The following is a 17,040-nucleotide window of genomic DNA, read 5'->3' on the forward strand; positions in this document are numbered from 1 at the left end:
AACAATAGACAAGGAAAAGGGGAAGGCGAATGGGAAGGAGAATGAGAAAGAGAGGACCTTGGACTCCATTATGAAGAGTAAGTTGCCGGTCTCGGGGACCTCCGCCTCGACGTCCCCCTGACCCCACCAGCGCTGGCGTGCGTGCCGGAATCGCCGCTGCCTCTGGCTCCACAAACGACTATGAGAGGGAGGCTACATCTTCCCAGGTATGTGTGTGCAAAATATATATTTGTGCAAGCTCATGTATGTGCTGTTTTTGCTTTTTGAAAGACAAATTTATGTGTGCCCAAGCTCATATGTGCTGTTTTTGGTATCCAAATGTCAAATATATGTTTGTGCAAGCTCATGTGTGTGCTGTTTTTGCTATCCAAAAGTCAAATATATGTGTGTCCAAGCTCATGTGTGTGTTGTTGTTGTGTGCTAGGCAATGGAGCATGATAAGCAAGTGGAGGAGGATCATGAAGATGTGGAAGAGGATGAGGAGGAGGACGAGGAAGAGCAAGATACTTTGTTTGAGGTGCCATCTGGGGTTGGTGACAAATCCGATTTAGATAAATTTCCTGTAGTGAAAATTTCTTTGTTTCGCTGTCAATATTTGATGTTTTTGCTGTGTAAAGTTCAAAGGATGTGCTGTCCAAAATTCAATAGAAATGTTGCCCAATTCTTTCTCTCATATCTCTTTCATTGTTACAATTTTTGTAGAAGAATTCATATAAGAAAGCTTATTTTTCATTACTATGACCATTTCTTAAAACAACATACTGCTGGACGTTTCATTTTAAGCAGTATAAAACCGTTTTTCTTTCAAAATATGGGTTTAATTACTGCAAAACAATCAACATTGTGGACTATATACAGAGATTCTGTCTTCTCTAAGTAAAAATGAAGACTGGTGACAGCTGGCTTTCGAGCCGGCTCGGTCTGAGCCGAGCCATACCCAAAACGAGCCAAGCCGCTTGAAGTAGGCTCGTTGGCTGAGCGAGCCGAGCCGAGCCGAGCCGCTCCAGAGCGAGCCAAAGCCAGGCTCGGATCAAGCTCGGCTCGGCTCGGCTCGTGTCCAGCCCTATATCCTACTATAATGGGCATGCCGACTGGCGACAAAGTTCTTTTAGCCATAAAGTTGTCCACCTCTCTTACAAAGTAACCACACTATGTCAATTAAAAAAAAGCCGCATAGACACATGACTTTGGACTTTTGGCATGCCTGCTTGGTTTGTAGTGCAATCCATCCGCCGCCACATGGGTCGCTAACATGGTTGATGGGTTTTTCTTTTTTGTGTGTGTGTTCACGCGCCGCTGGGTAAATGGTTGATGGTAGTTGGAACACCTCCAGCATGGAATCGTACGCGTATGGAATTATCATATTCCTTCCCTTTAATAATGCCTCTCACTCTATCTATTAATATTTATACTAATGTACGTCTCGCTGAGCTTTATGTTTTCCATTGTCATTCTTCCCCCCTTGTTTCTTTATGTTTTCCATTGTCATTCTTCCCCCCTTGTTTTTGATTGCTATTCATCGTCTCTTTGTGTTTACCTTATTTTGGTGACTCCTCTCTATTTCTTCTCTCCCTAGCTACCATTATTTTTGTATAGTTTCTAAATCTTGAGATTAGTAGCTACTACTAGTTGGTTGGGGTCAAGAGTAACGAGTATGATCATCTCCAAATTTTCCCTTCTTCGCTACCTGCCTCATCCTCGTCTCGGCCGGAGATCGACCGATTTTTGACGACGGTATGTATCCTATATTTACGTCCGTACATTTAGTTAAGAGCACGGGTGTAGCTTATAGTGATTTGCGTACATATTTCGTGAAACTGCAGGTACTTCCAGTCATCCGGCCGCACCGTGCGGACAGGAGTAATGGCTGCTACTGCTTGGCCACGGGACATCTGGAACCATTGGGCCATCCAGATCCTGGTGATCTTCAGCCTCGGGCTCCAGATAGCCCTCTTCCTCTTTGCCGGGATCCGCAGGCGTGGAGGCCACCCTGTGCTGCGGTTCCTGCTGGGGGGGGGGGGGGGGGGGGGGGGCAGGCCCCTGCTCGTCCCCCCTGGCTCGGCGCTCAGCCACCTCTCCCTCACCGGCGCGGCAGGCGCGCACCCGATCGTCGCGTTCTGGGCGCCATTCCTCCTGCTGCACCTCGGAGGCCCGGACAACATCACCGCCTACTCTTTGGAGGACAACGAGCTCTGGAAGCGGCACTTGCTGAATGCCATCCTTCAGGTGTCCGGAGCCGTGTATGTCCTCTACGAGTATATCGCGGACACGGGCACATTGCTCCGGCTTGCCTCCATCTTGATGTTGGCCATCGGTGCTGTCAAGTACGGGGAGAAGACGTGTGCGCTCATGCGCAGCAACCTGGACAGAATCCGAGCCTCTCTCAAGAAGCAACCACATGCCATGCATGGACATTTCCACCCTCAAGATCAAGTGTTGAAGGATGGAGAATTAGACGAGGAATCCCTTGTGCGAAGAGCTCACTCGCTGTTCCACATATGCAAGCATGCCATAGTTGATTACCCAGTGATGGAAGATGATTCACACAGCCAAGATACCACCAAAATGATAGGCGAGGTCGGTTTATGGAGATTAGTGGAGGTTGAGCTCTCCCTCATGTATGACATGCTGTACACCAAGGCAAGTGTCATCCACACCTGGTTCGGCTACTTGGTGCGTCTCATCTCACCACTCGCCATAGCCGCATCATTGCTGCTTTTTATGTTCGTCGACAAGGAAGCCCACCGCAGAGTTGATGTCAATATCACCTACATATTGTATGGTGGTGCCTTGTTCATGGAGATGATGTCGATGCTGAACGCCCTAGGCTCCTCTTGGACATTTGTCTTCCTGAGTACCACGAGATGCCACTGGCTTCAATACGCAGCTCTGTGCAATCGAAGATGGGACCGGCTTAGGCGTGCTGTTGTATATCTTCACCATCTTGTCAGGGTAGGAGGAGGTAGCCGGTACAGCTCAAGGAGGTGGTCACATAGCATGGGACAGTACAATATGTTGCACCTTTGCACTGGTTCTGACAGTGCACTCACGAGGCCTCTTCTTGGGAGTTTGGCCAAGGTTGTGGGACTGGGATTGACGGAGCTTTGGAACAAGGAGTATTACTCATGGGATATTAACATGGCGGACCATATAAAGGTTTGTATATCTGAACATATTAAGAATTTATACAGTGATGGGAGTGTGAACTCACTGGGCATGCTCAAGAACAAGTGGGGTGAGGAACCACTGGTTCGCAGGGATTTGTTTGGAGGGATATTTGAAGACTCCCTGGGTGTTGATTTCCAAGAGTGCATCATCATCTGGCACATCGGCAGCGCTATTTTCCTGGCCAAGAGCCAGCAAGCCAAAGAAGAGGACGCATTGCTGGATGTGGAGGCCATCAAGGCGATATCAAACTACATGATGTTCCTTCTCGTGAAACAGCCAGACACACTACCAGGCCGCTCCCAAAACAGGTTGTATGAACTAACCTGTACAAAGCTGGTCAAGACCAGGCGATCGACTCATAGGCGTCAAAACATGAACCTACGTGCTACGCTCAAGAATCTGTTCAGCCTACATGATGGCCCTGATTCCAATTCCAGGGCCACTGACAGAGAGGAGCTTGCAAAAGAGCTATATGATGAGTATGAGGGCAAAAGCTTCAGCTACGATGCTCCTCGTCTCCCCCTTGTAGCTGAACTTGCTAAGGAACTGCTAAGAATGGAGAAGGAAGGCAGCATGGTTAACTCGGTGCGACTTGTCCTTGACGTGTGGAGGGATATTCTTTTTTACGCAGCCAGCAACTGCAGCAGGAAATTCTATGCCGAGAAGCTGAGCAATGGCGGTGAGTTGACAACCATCGTGTGGCTTGTGGCAGAACACTTATACCAACTATTTGTCAAGAGCCTGATCAAAAGATTGAAAAAGGATAATGATTTAGCATGAGAAGGCATCAGTCACCCAGGGAGATGATGAACTGATGATAATTATGACGTATACAACTATTGTCTATGTATCCTTGAAGCAATATAAATTGTATGTTGCTCCGCTTATTGAATAAAGATATAGATTCATTTTATTGACTACCAACTATTGTAGCACATGGCACGTGTAGTTAGCAACCTAAAAACAAAAAGTGTGCCAACTCTTGTACCACTTCTTTTACGGGTAACAGGTTTTTGTTGCTCAAACTGAACTTATCTCCTTACTGGGAGGAATGGCTATTGAAAAATTATCTCCTAAGTGGTTGAGCTTGCTCCATACCTCTAATTAGCCAGATGGCAGCCTTTTGCAAATATATTGGCTCGTGACACTGTAAATAGTGTTGTATGTTCTCATCCAGTCCAAAGACAAAACTGTTCATCCAATAATCATCTGGCGAAGCTGGATTGTCCCTTCTCCTAAGGTTCATCAGGTCGTCAAATTTAAGAATGTGCTCATTCACACTCGAGGACTGCGTTAAGGAGTGAAAAGCCGGCACATATGGATGTTTCTGCAAATCTGTCCCCAACATATCTACAAAACCTATACCAAGGTGAAGTGGAAGCAGCTATTTGAGTCCCTCTCCCCCACTCAATTGCAGAGCCCTTGAGGTAGGTCATCAATATCTTAGTTCTATGTGCAAGAGGAGTTCTGGCAGCATCAAAATACAGATCCAGAGTCTGAATCCATGAGTCAATGTTGTTTCCATCAAATTCAGGCATATTCAGTTTGCCTATTTTCACTTAAGTTTGTGGTCTTCTTCTGTCATAGAAGTTGCTCTATTTGCCCTTGATTGCCTCTCCTGTTGTTGCAGTCCACTTGTTCCTGCGGGTTTGGAGCTATAGTTGTAGCTCTGGATTCAGAAGCATGTGGTGGTTGTTTGATTTGGACAAAATTGGGATGTCTGCAAGGATGTTTGTTGGTGCTACTATCTAGGTGAAGTTCTCTTCCAGTTTGCACATCATGTAAAACTGCAGAGCCAACAGTGGGTAGGTGCTTGTGGGTTGCTTGGGTTGTGAAAGTGTAAGTCAGAGAGGCATTCAGATCAGTTAAGAGTTGTTTGCATCTGGAAAAACAATTCTTAACATGCTGGCTGAACTAACAAAAATCCTTTGTCCTACTCTTTGTATGTAGGCAGTGTCCTAACACCTACCTGCTGGGACTCTAGTTCCAGGACTTCCAGGTTGTTTGGCCGACTCTTAAATTTTTCTCTACTCTTATAAAAAGTAGAGTTGGTGATGATGGTGTGCCTGCCATCCTGCAATATAGGTCATCCGATCTATATCTAACGGATAGAAAGGAAACTATAACAATTTACCCACACTCATCTCCACATTTGCAGATAAGGCCTTGCCTCGTTCATCCTTTTCTCCCACAAAATAAACTACTCATACAAATGCACCTTGATGTTCCATGCAACGAACGGGCATCTTGCTAGTAACATTTGAAACGAGAGTTCAGGCCTTCAGGGAGGGTTTTAAAAACAGGTAGTATACCATGTCAAGTATGATCCACGATTCTAGGAGGGATTTTAAAAAAAAAGCCATAAAAGTACTGGCATCCAAATCTTAGCTGCTCACCGAGTAGCCTTCCCAAGCACCTCAAAGGAAGAAGAAAACATACACTAGCAGCGAAAAAATACAAATTCAACACATGCTGCAATGCCTATCTTTCTATCGGTACAAATTCAAATCACACGACACTTTTAATAAGAAAAAACTCGACCATACCAGCTAATTTACAGTCAGCATGCCCCCATGGGCTCCATCCACAACACAATCCCCCAACAATCTAACTCAACATGGAAAGCATACGACGAACCGGTACCTCACTGTGATGGTCTCCAGTTGTTTATCCACTCCGTCAACGTGCTTACATTCCTGCTGATATCCTCGACGCTGTCGCTTCGCAGCGGCATCACTATATCCTCCTTGTAGCTCTCCCTCGCCTCCTCCAGGAGCACCTGGAAGATCTCGCACTCTATGTTGTTTGTGAGCTTGGCACCCATGTAGCCTCTGTGAACAAAACAAAAAAAACATGTCAGAGATAAGCGTGGCATATCACTTTGGCTTGCTCCAGGAGGATGGTCACTCTGGTGTTCCGAGCTGGATACAAACATTACCTGCTAGTCAAGCGATCATGCAGAATTGAGTTGTCTGTCTGAAGCACGACCACAAGGTCAAACCAACGTTCTGGAAAGAAATCACATCCGTGATAATCTACTAGTACACCGCCTTCTTCCATCCTGTCCTCAAGCTCATCACAAACCTGTAACCACGGATGCAGGAATTATTAAGTTTGTTCCGAACCAATAACAGATATGAGATATACTGTCAATATCAATGCGGAAAAATAAATTGTTCACATCATTTTTCTTCAGATACAACAGGGTAGTGCTGGTCAAATTTGGGTTCAGATGGCATATCAATAAAACTCACAAAACATAACACAAGAGATTTCTTTTGTTTCTCAACTTGTAGCAATCATTTGGCAAAACACTATTATTTTTATCTCAAATCAGTATTCTGTATCTTCGGTGTGAGGAATTAATGACAGGTGTTAGCTTAATCAGTATTCTGTATCTTCAGTGTGAGGAATTAATGACAAGTGTGAGCTTCTCAGGTGTGCATCCGATCAATTAGATGGAAGATGAAGCAATACAGTTTGAAGTCCTGAACAACATCATACGTCTTGTAGAAGCTGAGCTTGTGCAGCAACGAAAAACAACTGTTTGCACAAACATATGTTTCATGTGTGCTTCTGTTACTACCAAAGACTGTACTATAGTAATCCAAATGGTTTTTCTTCGACGCTCTCTCCCCCAGATATGTGAGCCACTGCAGCTCCCTCCCTGCCCCAGGTAAGTTTCCCTCCCTTCAGTTGTGTTGTTCGCTTGCTATGGCTGGTAACTGGAGGAAAAGACTAGCTGCCACTGATCTAGTACTTCACCCTGCAGATCAAAGCACTGTCACCACTCCCTCCCTGGCCCAGATTAGAGCACGGCCAGTCTCAGTTCTCAGCCATCTCAATATCCTCCCATGCGAGAGGTGACCTTTCCTTAGCCATGGTGAGTTTGAAACTTTGTCCTTGTTTACTGCAATTGGTCTTCTCGCTGTATAATGACTAATGCTGTATGTGCCTCACACTATTTTAGAATGTGCCGGCAAATGATCTAGGCAACAAACAGGCCTTTGTGGAACCATGTAGGCATGATAGATGGAGATGCAGGAGGTAGAGGAAATGTTCGATCGAGATGCAAGTATTGCACTCAGGAATACATACATACGAAACTACTACAAGAGAGTTGAAGCTTCATTTGCTCAAGATACCCAAGAAGGGATCAGATTGGTAGCTTCAAACTGAAGTTGCGGTGGCTGAAGCAGACTAGTTTCATGTTTAAGATGCATTATTTTCCATGTTTCTATCACCTCATCAGTATTCCTAAAGAGTCCTATTTTCATATATAATCATTAATCTATATATGATTTTAATATTTACTCCCTCTGGAAAGAAACATAAGAGATCTAAATGCTCTTATATTTCTTTACGGAGGGAGTAGCATATATCCCCAATCTGCGTATTGAACAAAATTGAAACTCTCATGTGGTCTGTGAGCTGCTAGCTGAATTTCTAAACTCTGGTGTGTGATTTAGCTGCACCAAGTGGTTAATGAAACCGACGATTTCACGCTCAAATAAAAAAAACAAAACAAAAAAACCCTACAGATGAATCAGATGCAAGTGTACTACTACTTAGGATTTGGGGGGAGGAGGCTGAATACCAGGTCCTCGTTGATGACGTGGCAGTCGAGGTCCTCGTCCCAGCCGTCGTGGAGGCCCTTCTCGCGGACCAGGTCGCCGATGTTGACGTGCGCCACGCCCGCGGCGTCGGCGAGGAGGGAGCACGTCGTCGTCTTCCCCGTCCCCGGCGTCCCCGTCACCAGCACGTTGGGCCGCGCGCGGGCGCTGGCTCTCCTCGCCGCCATCTCTGCGTAGTGTCGTCTAGGAGTCGATGCTAACGAGGCGTCGGTCAGGTGGATGCCGGAGCGAGCGACGCTGGGACAGGGGGCGGCGGCGCAGTCGCAGATAGGAGGGAGAGGGCGAGGGCACGAGGCGGCTGGCAAGGGAGAGGCCGAGACTGAGAGAAGGGGAAAGCTTAGATGGGCTAGGGCTTCTTTTGGGCCTTCAGGATTCTTTTGCCAGTCAGCCCATCCACCGAGCCGAATCGAACCTTCCCCAGCATTCCATCCCCTTCCCTCCCGGGACCGGAGGAAACGTCTTCCACCCGAAATGCTCCTCCTCCGCCGCTGCTCCCACCGCCCCCCACGCCGCGCCGCTCCCCTCCTCCCCGCCGTCCACCGCGTCGCTCCTCTCCTCCCTGCCGTCCACCGCGTAGCCATGTCCTCCGCCCCGGCTTCCCCTACCGCGACGCCGTCCTCCTCACCGGCGGCGGAGTACCACTGCCGGACCAAGCACAGCCTGACGGCCGGCTACGCGCGCGGCCCGGGCCGCCTCGACTGGGCCAACCAGCCCAACCCCTTCCTCCGCTTCCCCCCTTCCCCCGCCACCCCTCTCCCCAACCCGCCGCCCCCGTCGTCCTCCGCCGTCGTCCCCTACCCGGCCCTCTTCCACGCGCCGCCGCCGCCGCCGCGGCCGCTCTCGCTCGACTCCCTCTCCGACCTCCTCTTCCACTCGCTCGCCCTCTCCGCCTGGAAGTCCGCCGGCGCGTCCACCTGGTCCCTCCGCGTCAACCCCAGCAGCGGCAACCTCCACCCCACCGAGGCCCACGTCCTGTTCGAGGACCCGCGGGCGCCCGGCCGCCTCGTCCTCTCCCACTACGCGCCCCGCGACCACCTCCTCGAGGCCCGCGCCACCCTGCCCGCCGGCGACCGCTCGGCGCTCCTGCCGCCGCCGGCCACCGCCGTGCTCGCGCTGTCGTCCGTCTTCTGGCGGGAGGCCTGGAAGTACGGCGAGCGGGCGCTGCGGTACTGCAACCACGACGTGGGCCACGCGCTGGCCGCGGTCGCCCTGGCCGCAGCCACTCTTGGGTGGGATGCCCGGTTGCTCGACGGCTTGTCCGATCAGGACCTTGGGAGGCTAGTGGGGGTTGACAAAGGGTGCCCTGCCCCTGCTCCTGCAGACAAAATCAAAATGGCAAGTGGCAAGAAGGGGCCGGCGCCATGGCTGGAGAGGCAACACCCAGATTGTGCTCTCCTGTTGTTCCCTGCGGGCTCAGAAGAACCAGAGGTGGACTATGGGAGGATGAGTGATGCTCTGAGGGAATTCGATGAGTTGGAGTGGGTGGGCAAGGCGAATGCACTCAGCAAGGATCATGTGGTGTGGGATGTCATCTACAAGACGGCAGAGGCTGTCAAGAAACACCAACCTATGCCTGGGGAGCGCTTCTCGGTGAGCCCATGGAACACGAGCACCAAATTGTCGGAAGGGCCGTATAAGGATCTCACGGCGCAGGAGGTGGTGCGGCGGCGGAGGAGCGCGGTTGACATGGACGGGACACACGTCATGGGGAAGGAAGAATTCTATCAGATACTGCTGCATTGTTTGCCTTCAGGTGAGCTTAGCCCGGGGGAGCGACAGGGACCACAGAGCGCTCTGCCATTTCGTGTGTTGCCGTGGGATGCAGAGGTGCACGCCGCACTGTTTGTGCACCGCGTCTCAGGGCTGCCCAAGGGGCTGTATTTCTTGGTTAGGAACGAGGAGCATTTTGATACATTACGAAATGCTATGAGACAGGATTTCGAGTGGGCTCGACCAGAGGGATGCCCTGATGGCCTCCCACTCTATAGGCTGATGAAAGGGGATTGCCAGAGGTTGGCAATGCAGATATCATGTATGCAGGTATATGATCAAATACAGCAACTGTTATTGCTTATGGCTTCTTTTAACACAATAATTATATCTTTATGGCTGCTTAATAATTTTTTCATTGATTTATTGTGAATGGTCTTTACCATGCTCAAACTGTATGTAGAGGCTACCTTCTGTTTAGCGAAGAACATTGTTTGGGTTCCTGCTGCTTTTGTCTCTCAATCATGCTGATCAATGGGGTCCCTGTGTGGCCGAAGTTCAGAAACTTGATCTCCCACCTTTAGATGTGGTGCCACTTTTTGTCTGTTTAGCTCTAGGTCATGATACAAGTTCAAGTAGCATGTAGCTGCTTTTGTTTCTGGCTTAGTTTCCTTTCTGTTTCTCTTGCACCGTAGGGTGCCGAACCTTGTTCTGTTATCCTTTGATAGGGGAACCCGCCAAGTTGTGATGTCTTATGGATTTATTTTTTGGTAGTAATTATTTAGTGGAGCTCATGTGAACACTCAAAGTATTAGTTTTATAGTTTATCATGGAACGGGAGGTTACATGCTCTGGGCCTTTCTTATGATGCATTCCTGATTTTTGATGCAGGATATTGCCTCACATGGATGCTTTAGCCTTGGGATGATCGCTCGATTTGAACCTGTGCTGGATGACAAAGGTGAATGGATGTATCCTCGTTTATTCTGGGAGACAGGTGTTCTTGGTCAAGTTCTATACCTTGAGGCGCATGCTGTAGGAATATCTGCCACGGGGATTGGTTGCTACTTTGATGATGCTGGTAAGATGATGTAGCAATTTCCAAAGATCAATTAATAATTGAACTGCAGGCATTCCAATCCTTCCCTTAACCATATAGTATGATAAAGAAATCTTACTACTCCCTCGGGTCCATATTATATGCCGCTGATTTAGTACAACTTTGTACTAAATCAGCGACAATTAATATGGCTTGGAGGGCTGTGTTTGGTGAGTAATCTTCATTTGCTGGTACCGAATTTTCCTCTCTGAACAACCGATTTAGAACCCACCATTGTGCTGAACACAATTACGTCGACCGCGACGTGGTTCAAACCAAGCTATAAAGCTGCATTTGTTGTCTTCACACTTGCAGTTCATTTAGTAAGCTTAAGCTAAAGATCTAATTGTACTGTCAGGAGGTGGAATGACTAAGCTCTCTTATGGTCCTTTTGCTGAATAACTTGTAAATGCCACACTAAAGGGCGGGAAATTATTGCGGGCGGATACAAGAATCCCCCTTTCAATTGATAATCAGCAGAGTGTGTTCTTGTGTCTATGGGTCCGGGAAATCTTGATGCTTTATTGGTTTTGGTCACTAAAATGTTATGTGCATATGCTTAATCTTCAATAACAGATTGTATAGTTCTAGAGTTATACTATTTCCTGGTTTGTTAATTGAAGCAATGGCCCTGCATCTGACTGACTGACAGCATGTGGTGGTGGGCTGGCCAACCAGGGATCAGGGTTTGATCCTCACTTCAATTTAATTAAATTTGGTCCCTAGTTCCTACTAGGACAACTCATTTTTTTAATGTTGCTTCTAAATGATTCAGTTTGTAACAAGTACACATTTACCAGTATTATGTTTTGAGGTTTGAAAGTCATGAACTACTTATGTGATACCCTAGGAAAATCTTGTTTCCAAAAACTAAACTCCTTAACTCATTTTATTTTTTCATCATTGTTTGGTAGCTATAGTTTTTACCTGTAATATAGTTCTCTTCTTATTCTCCATATAGACAAGCATGCCTAGCACTCCATATTGAAAGCATGCCTTACAGTCTAATGTAAGTTTCTTTTTGATAAAACATGTAATTAACTTCCTACGTACATTTGTTCTGCAGTTCATGAGGTGCTTGGTTTGAAAGACCTGGAATTCCAAAGCCTGTACCATTTTACGGTGGGCGCCCCTGTGGTTGACAAGCGGATCATGAGTCTCCCGGCATACCCAGGGCCAGGGATTGATGCATGATTCCTATTTCCTTGGTCCAGCCTGGAGCGACTGACAATATGTGCCAACATCTGAATTCCTGACCTGGATGGAAGCAGGAGTACTGTACAGTTCGTGTTCTTGTATAACAAAGCAACCAGGTGAAGGAACCTTATGACGGCAACACAAGTCTATTTGGATATTTGTGCATGATCAGATCGTGGTATGTTATCTATAGTCATACGAGAATATATAAGAAACGGAAGGGGTGTTCGGAGGGCATGCTTGGTTGGCAGCCGAATTTTGGCTTGTAGGTAGCAAGGGTGGGCTTCTCGTTGGACGGGCAACAGGATTTTGACTCTGGAATCTTGAAGTAGATGTTTGTATCGATGCACAGAGCAAATCCATATTGATATCTCAATTCAAGATTTCAGGTCACCTGCTTGCCCATTGGGATGATATTCGTAGAAGTGTAATGTTTGACCTTTCTAATGTAAGTTTTGTGTGAGAATCCCATTAGAGAAGGAAACTAAATGTATAGAACTTCTGGAAGCAAAGAATAATACTATGATGCTTGGGTTCTGGTTTATTTCCGAACTGTAAAGCCAGTGGTTGCAACAAATTGTGCAAGATGTCAATCTTTGGAACATGACTCGTAATTAAGCAGGTCTTCAATACAAGAACAAAAGAGAAGCATCTGCCAATGTGTTAAGCAAGTCTTCTCTACAAGAACCAAAGAGATGCATTTGCCAATGTGTTAAGCAAGTCTTTACAAGAACCAAAGAGATGCATCTGCCAATGTGTTGCATTGCAAACATAATTATGAAGTAAGTGATGGGGACCGTTCAACTGATGAGCACTGTGAATATTCTTGCACACTGAAACATAATTATGAACTAAGAAGATGATTATTTTTATGAAAATTTATCATGATGGATTATATTACATTGGAGAAAAATAGATACACCACCCACTATATATTACATAACAAATTGGTGGATCCACTTGCAACAAAAATATTGGTGGATCCACTTGCAACAAAAATGTTGCATCCACCACCCGACTAGTTAAGACATGTGCCGCCATATTAGTGTCCTTAGGGCATCTCCAACACGAACCCTCCTCTGACAGCGTGCAATACGTCTAGACCACGCTGTCCGGGCATGTAGTGCCATCCAACAGACGCTGTCCGGGCATGTAGTGCCATCCAACGAAGACCTGTATCGGTCCGCCGGCTGGTCCGGGCACACTTTTTTCACGTAACTCGGAAGCAAAGCGGGGGGGTGGGCGGGGGGTGCAGTAGTCCGGCCAACAACCACATAGGACTCCGACACCCACGGCCCACTAAATCCCCTCTCTCGGTCCCATTTTCTTACATTCTGCCCCTTTCCCCTTGGTTTGCATCTACACCCTTCTCCAACGCCGCCGATGTACCTCTCCGGTCGGACCTCCGCAACCAGCACTGACGCGCCCACTCACCATGCACCATGGTGTCGTCCACCCAGAACTGTCCGTAGTCAGGTACACTTCGCCCCCCATGTCGACGTCGTCCATGGCAGACACCATGCCCGGTAGGTGTTCGGTCAAATGTCATTGAGCTAATTTTTTAACGTCATGTCGTTTTTCTAGAGTGTGAAGGATGGCAGGTTATTCGACCATGGAGGATGAGTTGTTTTGCGATGCGTGGATACTGTATCCGTGTATTTCGTAGGTAGGAGCAGAGGGAGGACCTTCTGGTAGCGTGTGCATCATTCGTTTCACGCACGAAAGCACAATGTTCCCTACGACATGCACATCGTCCAACAACACAATGAAAGGTCGTTATTTTATCGATGGTACGCCATCTAGACCTCTGTCACCAAGTTTTGTGATGTGGTTGGTCGGCTGGAGGCAAGGTAGCCATTGTGCGCGGCAGAGGAGATCGTAAGTTTTGCTTCTTCCTGCCCAACTTATTGAATCATGCACTCAATGTTGATCTACACATTACGTAGCCCATATGCGTTGCCATGATGTACCATAGGACAGAGGGACGGCATTTACACACATAGATTGTTGGATGAAGGTGAAGGGCAGTATGTGTGAGTAAATAGCATAAAACTACTACTTTACAAGCTAGGGTTCCAAAAAACTACCGGTTTTAATTTTTTCTCAGATAACTACCAAATGGGTGGTCGGCTGTTTCAAAAACCCCAAATCGTCAAGTGATTCAAAGTTGATCGTGATTATGACAGGTTGGGCCCGCACCTAAACAAACAGTCTGTTTGACCGTTAGGTTGACCGTTAACTTACAAATGGAGCCCACATGTCAGTGTCTCTTCTTTCGCTTTTCTTTCTCTCCCTCCCCTGAACTCTCTCGCGAGCACGCACGCACCCCCTCCCGAGCCGGCAACTCTGTCCTTTCCCAAGCCGGCGACACCCTTCCCCGGCCTCTAATAACCCACAAGTATAGGGGATCGCAATAGTTTTCGAGGGTAGAGTATTCAACCCAAATTTATTGATTCGACACAAGGGGGGGCAAAGAATATTCTCAAGTATTAGCACTTGAGTTGTCAATTCAACCACACCTGGATAACTTAATATCTGCAGCAAAGTATTTAGTAGAAAAGTAGTATGGAAGTAACGGTAATGGTAGCAAAAGTAATATTTTTGGGTTTTGTAGTAATTGTAAGAGTAGCAACGGAAAAGTAAATAAGCGTAGAACAATATGTGAAAAGCTCGTAGGCATTGGATTGGTGATGGAGAATTATGCCGGATGTGGTTCATCATGTAACAGTCATAACATAGGGTGACACAGAACTAGCTCCAATTCATCAATGTAATGTAGGCATGTATTCCGAATATAGTCATACGTGCTTATGGAAAAGAACTTGCATGACATCTTTTGTCCTACCCTCCCGTGGCAGCGGGGTCCTAATGGAAACTAAGGGATATTAAGACCTCCTTTTAATAGAGTACCGGACCAAAGCATTAACACATAGTGAATACATGAACTCCTCAAACTATGGTCATCACCGGGAGTGGTCCCGATTATTGTCACTTCGGGGTTGCCGGATCATAACACATAGTAGGTGACTATAGACTTGCAAGATAGGATCGAGAACTCACATATATTCATGAAAACATAATAGGTTCAGATCTGAAATCATGGCACTCGGGCCCTAGTGACAAGCATTAAGCATAGCAAAGTCATAGCAACATCAATCTCAGAACATAGTGGATACTAGGGATCAAACCCTAACAAAACTAACTCGATTACATGATAAATCTCATCCAACTCATCACCGTCCAGCAAGCCTACGATGGAATTGCTCACGCACGACGGTGAGCATCATGAAATTGGTGATGGAGGATGGTTGATGATGACGATGGCGACGGATTCCCCTCTCCGGAGCCCCGAACGGACTCCAGATCAGCCCTCCCGAGAGAGTTTAGGGCTTGGCGGTAGCTCTGTATCGTAAAACGCGATGAATCCTTCTCTCTGATTTTTTTCTCCCCGAACACGAATATATGGAGTTCGAATTGAGGTCGGTGGAGCTCCAGGGGGCCCACGAGGCAGGGGGCGCGCCCCCACCCTCGTGGCAAGGGTGTGGCCCCCCTGGGCTTGATTCTTTCGCCAGTATTTTTTATTATTTTTAAAAATAATCTCCGTAGAGTTTCAGGTCATTCCGAGAACTTTTGTTTCTGCACATAAATAACACCATGGCAATTCTGCTAAAAACAACGTCAGTCTGGGTTAGTTCCATTCAAATCATGCAAGTTAGAGTCCAAAACAAGGGCAAAAGTGTTTGGAAAAGTAGATACGTTGGAGACGTATCAACTCCCCCAAGCTTAAACCTTTGCTTGTCCTCAAGCAATTTAGTTGATAAACTGAAAGTGATAAAGAAAAACTTTTACAAACTCTGTTTGCTCTTGTTGTTGTAAATATGTAAAGCCAACATTCGAGTTTTCAGCAAAGATTATGAACTAACCACATTCACAATAACTCTTAGGTCTCATGTTTACTCATATCAATGGCATAATCAACTAGCGAGCAATAATAATAAATCTCGGATAACAGCACTTTCTCAAAACAATCATAATATGATATAACAAGATGGTATCTCGCTAGCCCTTTCTGAGACCGCAAAACATACATGCAGTTTAAAGATCAAGGACTGACTAGACATTGTAATTCATGGTAAAAGAGATCCAGCCATAGTCATACCCAATATAAATTAATAGTAATGGATGCAAGTGACAGCGGTGCTCTCCAGCTGGTGCTTTTTAATAAGAGGGTGATGACTCAACATAAAAGGAAATAGATAGGCCCTTCGCAGAGGGAAGCAGGGATTTGTAGAGGTGCCAGAGCTCGATTTTGAAATAGAGATAAATAATATTTTGAGCGGCATACTTTCATTGTCAATATAACAACTAAGAGATGGCGATATCTTCCATGCTACACACATTATAGGCGGTTCCCAAACAGAATGGTAAAGTTTATACTCCCCCTCCATCAACCAGTATCAATCCATGGCTTGCTCAAAACAACGAGTGCCTCCAACTAACAGTCCCGGGGGAGTTTTGTTTGCAATTATTTGATTTGATTTGCATAAAGCATGAGACTGGGCATCCCGATGACCAGCCATTTTCTCGGGAGTGAGGAGTGGAGTCCACTCCTCTTGAGAATAACCCGCCTAGCATGGAAGATACGGACAACCCTAGCTGATACATGAGCTATTCGAGCATACAAAAGAGAATTTCATTTGAAGGTTTAGAGTTTGGCACATACAAATTTACTTGGAACGGCAGGTAGATACCGCATATAGGAAGGTATAGTGAACTAATATGGAATAACTTTGGGGTTTAAAGGATTGGATGCACAAGCAGTATTCCCGCTTAGTACAAGTGAAGGCTAGCAAAAGACTAGGAAGCGACCAACTAGAGAGCGATAACAGTCATGAACATGCATTAAACTTAATAAACATTGAGTGCAAGCATGAGTAGGATATAATCCACCATGAACATAAATATCGTGAAGGCTATGTTGATTTGTTTCAACTACATGTGTGAACATGTGCCAAGCAAGTCACTTAAATCATTCAAAGGAGGATACCACCCCATCATACCACATCACAACCATTTTAATAGCATGCATGTTGGCACGCAAGGTAAACCATTATAACTCATAGCTAATCAAGCATAGCACGAGCAGCTATAATCTCTAATTGTCATTGCAAACATGTTTATTCATAATAGGCTGAATCAGGAACGATAAACTAATCATATTTACAAAAACAA

The 17,040-nt window shown here is 46.5% G+C and overlaps 3 protein-coding genes across 3 annotated transcripts; 2 read left to right on the top strand and 1 right to left on the bottom strand.

The window, feature by feature from the left end:
- The first annotated feature begins 1,481 nt into the window (after positions 1 to 1,481).
- LOC123141006 (uncharacterized) lies at positions 1,482 to 4,152 on the top strand. Its single transcript, XM_044560261.1, has 2 exons — positions 1,482 to 1,734; positions 1,824 to 4,152. The coding sequence occupies exon 2, from the start codon at positions 1,864 to 1,866 to the stop codon at positions 3,946 to 3,948; it is 2,085 nt and encodes a 694-aa protein (XP_044416196.1). The 5' UTR covers positions 1,482 to 1,734; positions 1,824 to 1,863; the 3' UTR covers positions 3,949 to 4,152.
- Positions 4,153 to 5,591: 1,439 nt separating this feature from the next.
- Positions 5,592 to 8,133, bottom strand: LOC123143436 (adenylate kinase isoenzyme 6 homolog). The gene is made up of 3 exons (XM_044562365.1): positions 7,766 to 8,133; positions 6,107 to 6,252; positions 5,592 to 5,999 (listed from the first exon to the last, which is right to left on the bottom strand). The coding sequence occupies exons 1-3, from the start codon at positions 7,967 to 7,969 to the stop codon at positions 5,813 to 5,815; spliced, it is 537 nt and encodes a 178-aa protein (XP_044418300.1). The 5' UTR covers positions 7,970 to 8,133; the 3' UTR covers positions 5,592 to 5,812.
- On the top strand, positions 8,122 to 12,352 carry LOC123143434 (uncharacterized). The gene is made up of 3 exons (XM_044562364.1): positions 8,122 to 9,842; positions 10,404 to 10,593; positions 11,678 to 12,352. The coding sequence occupies exons 1-3, from the start codon at positions 8,274 to 8,276 to the stop codon at positions 11,803 to 11,805; spliced, it is 1,887 nt and encodes a 628-aa protein (XP_044418299.1). The 5' UTR covers positions 8,122 to 8,273; the 3' UTR covers positions 11,806 to 12,352.
- Positions 12,353 to 17,040: the final 4,688 nt, after the last annotated feature.

The sequence above is a fragment of the Triticum aestivum genome, chromosome 6D (genome assembly GCF_018294505.1).
Source record: "Triticum aestivum cultivar Chinese Spring chromosome 6D, IWGSC CS RefSeq v2.1, whole genome shotgun sequence".
Taxonomy (NCBI): Eukaryota; Viridiplantae; Streptophyta; class Magnoliopsida; order Poales; family Poaceae; genus Triticum; species Triticum aestivum.

Bases quoted from the DNA above. Each gene is read 5' to 3' on its own strand.
- LOC123141006 (XM_044560261.1), top strand. From the start codon at position 1,864: ATGGCTGCTACTGCTTGGCCACGGGACATCTGGAACCATTGGGCCATC.
- LOC123143436 (XM_044562365.1), bottom strand. From the start codon at position 7,969: ATGGCGGCGAGGAGAGCCAGCGCCCGCGCGCGGCCCAACGTGCTGGTG. The intron at 6,253-7,765 runs GTATTCAGCCTC...CCGTGGTTACAG, and splicing joins ACGTCATCAACGAGGACCTG to GTTTGTGATGAGCTTGAGGA. The intron at 6,000-6,106 runs GTAATGTTTGTA...TTTTGTTCACAG, and splicing joins CATGATCGCTTGACTAGCAG to AGGCTACATGGGTGCCAAGC.
- LOC123143434 (XM_044562364.1), top strand. From the start codon at position 8,274: ATGCTCCTCCTCCGCCGCTGCTCCCACCGCCCCCCACGCCGCGCCGCT. The intron at 9,843-10,403 runs GTATATGATCAA...TTTTTGATGCAG, and splicing joins TGCAGATATCATGTATGCAG to GATATTGCCTCACATGGATG. The intron at 10,594-11,677 runs GTAAGATGATGT...TTTGTTCTGCAG, and splicing joins TTGCTACTTTGATGATGCTG to TTCATGAGGTGCTTGGTTTG.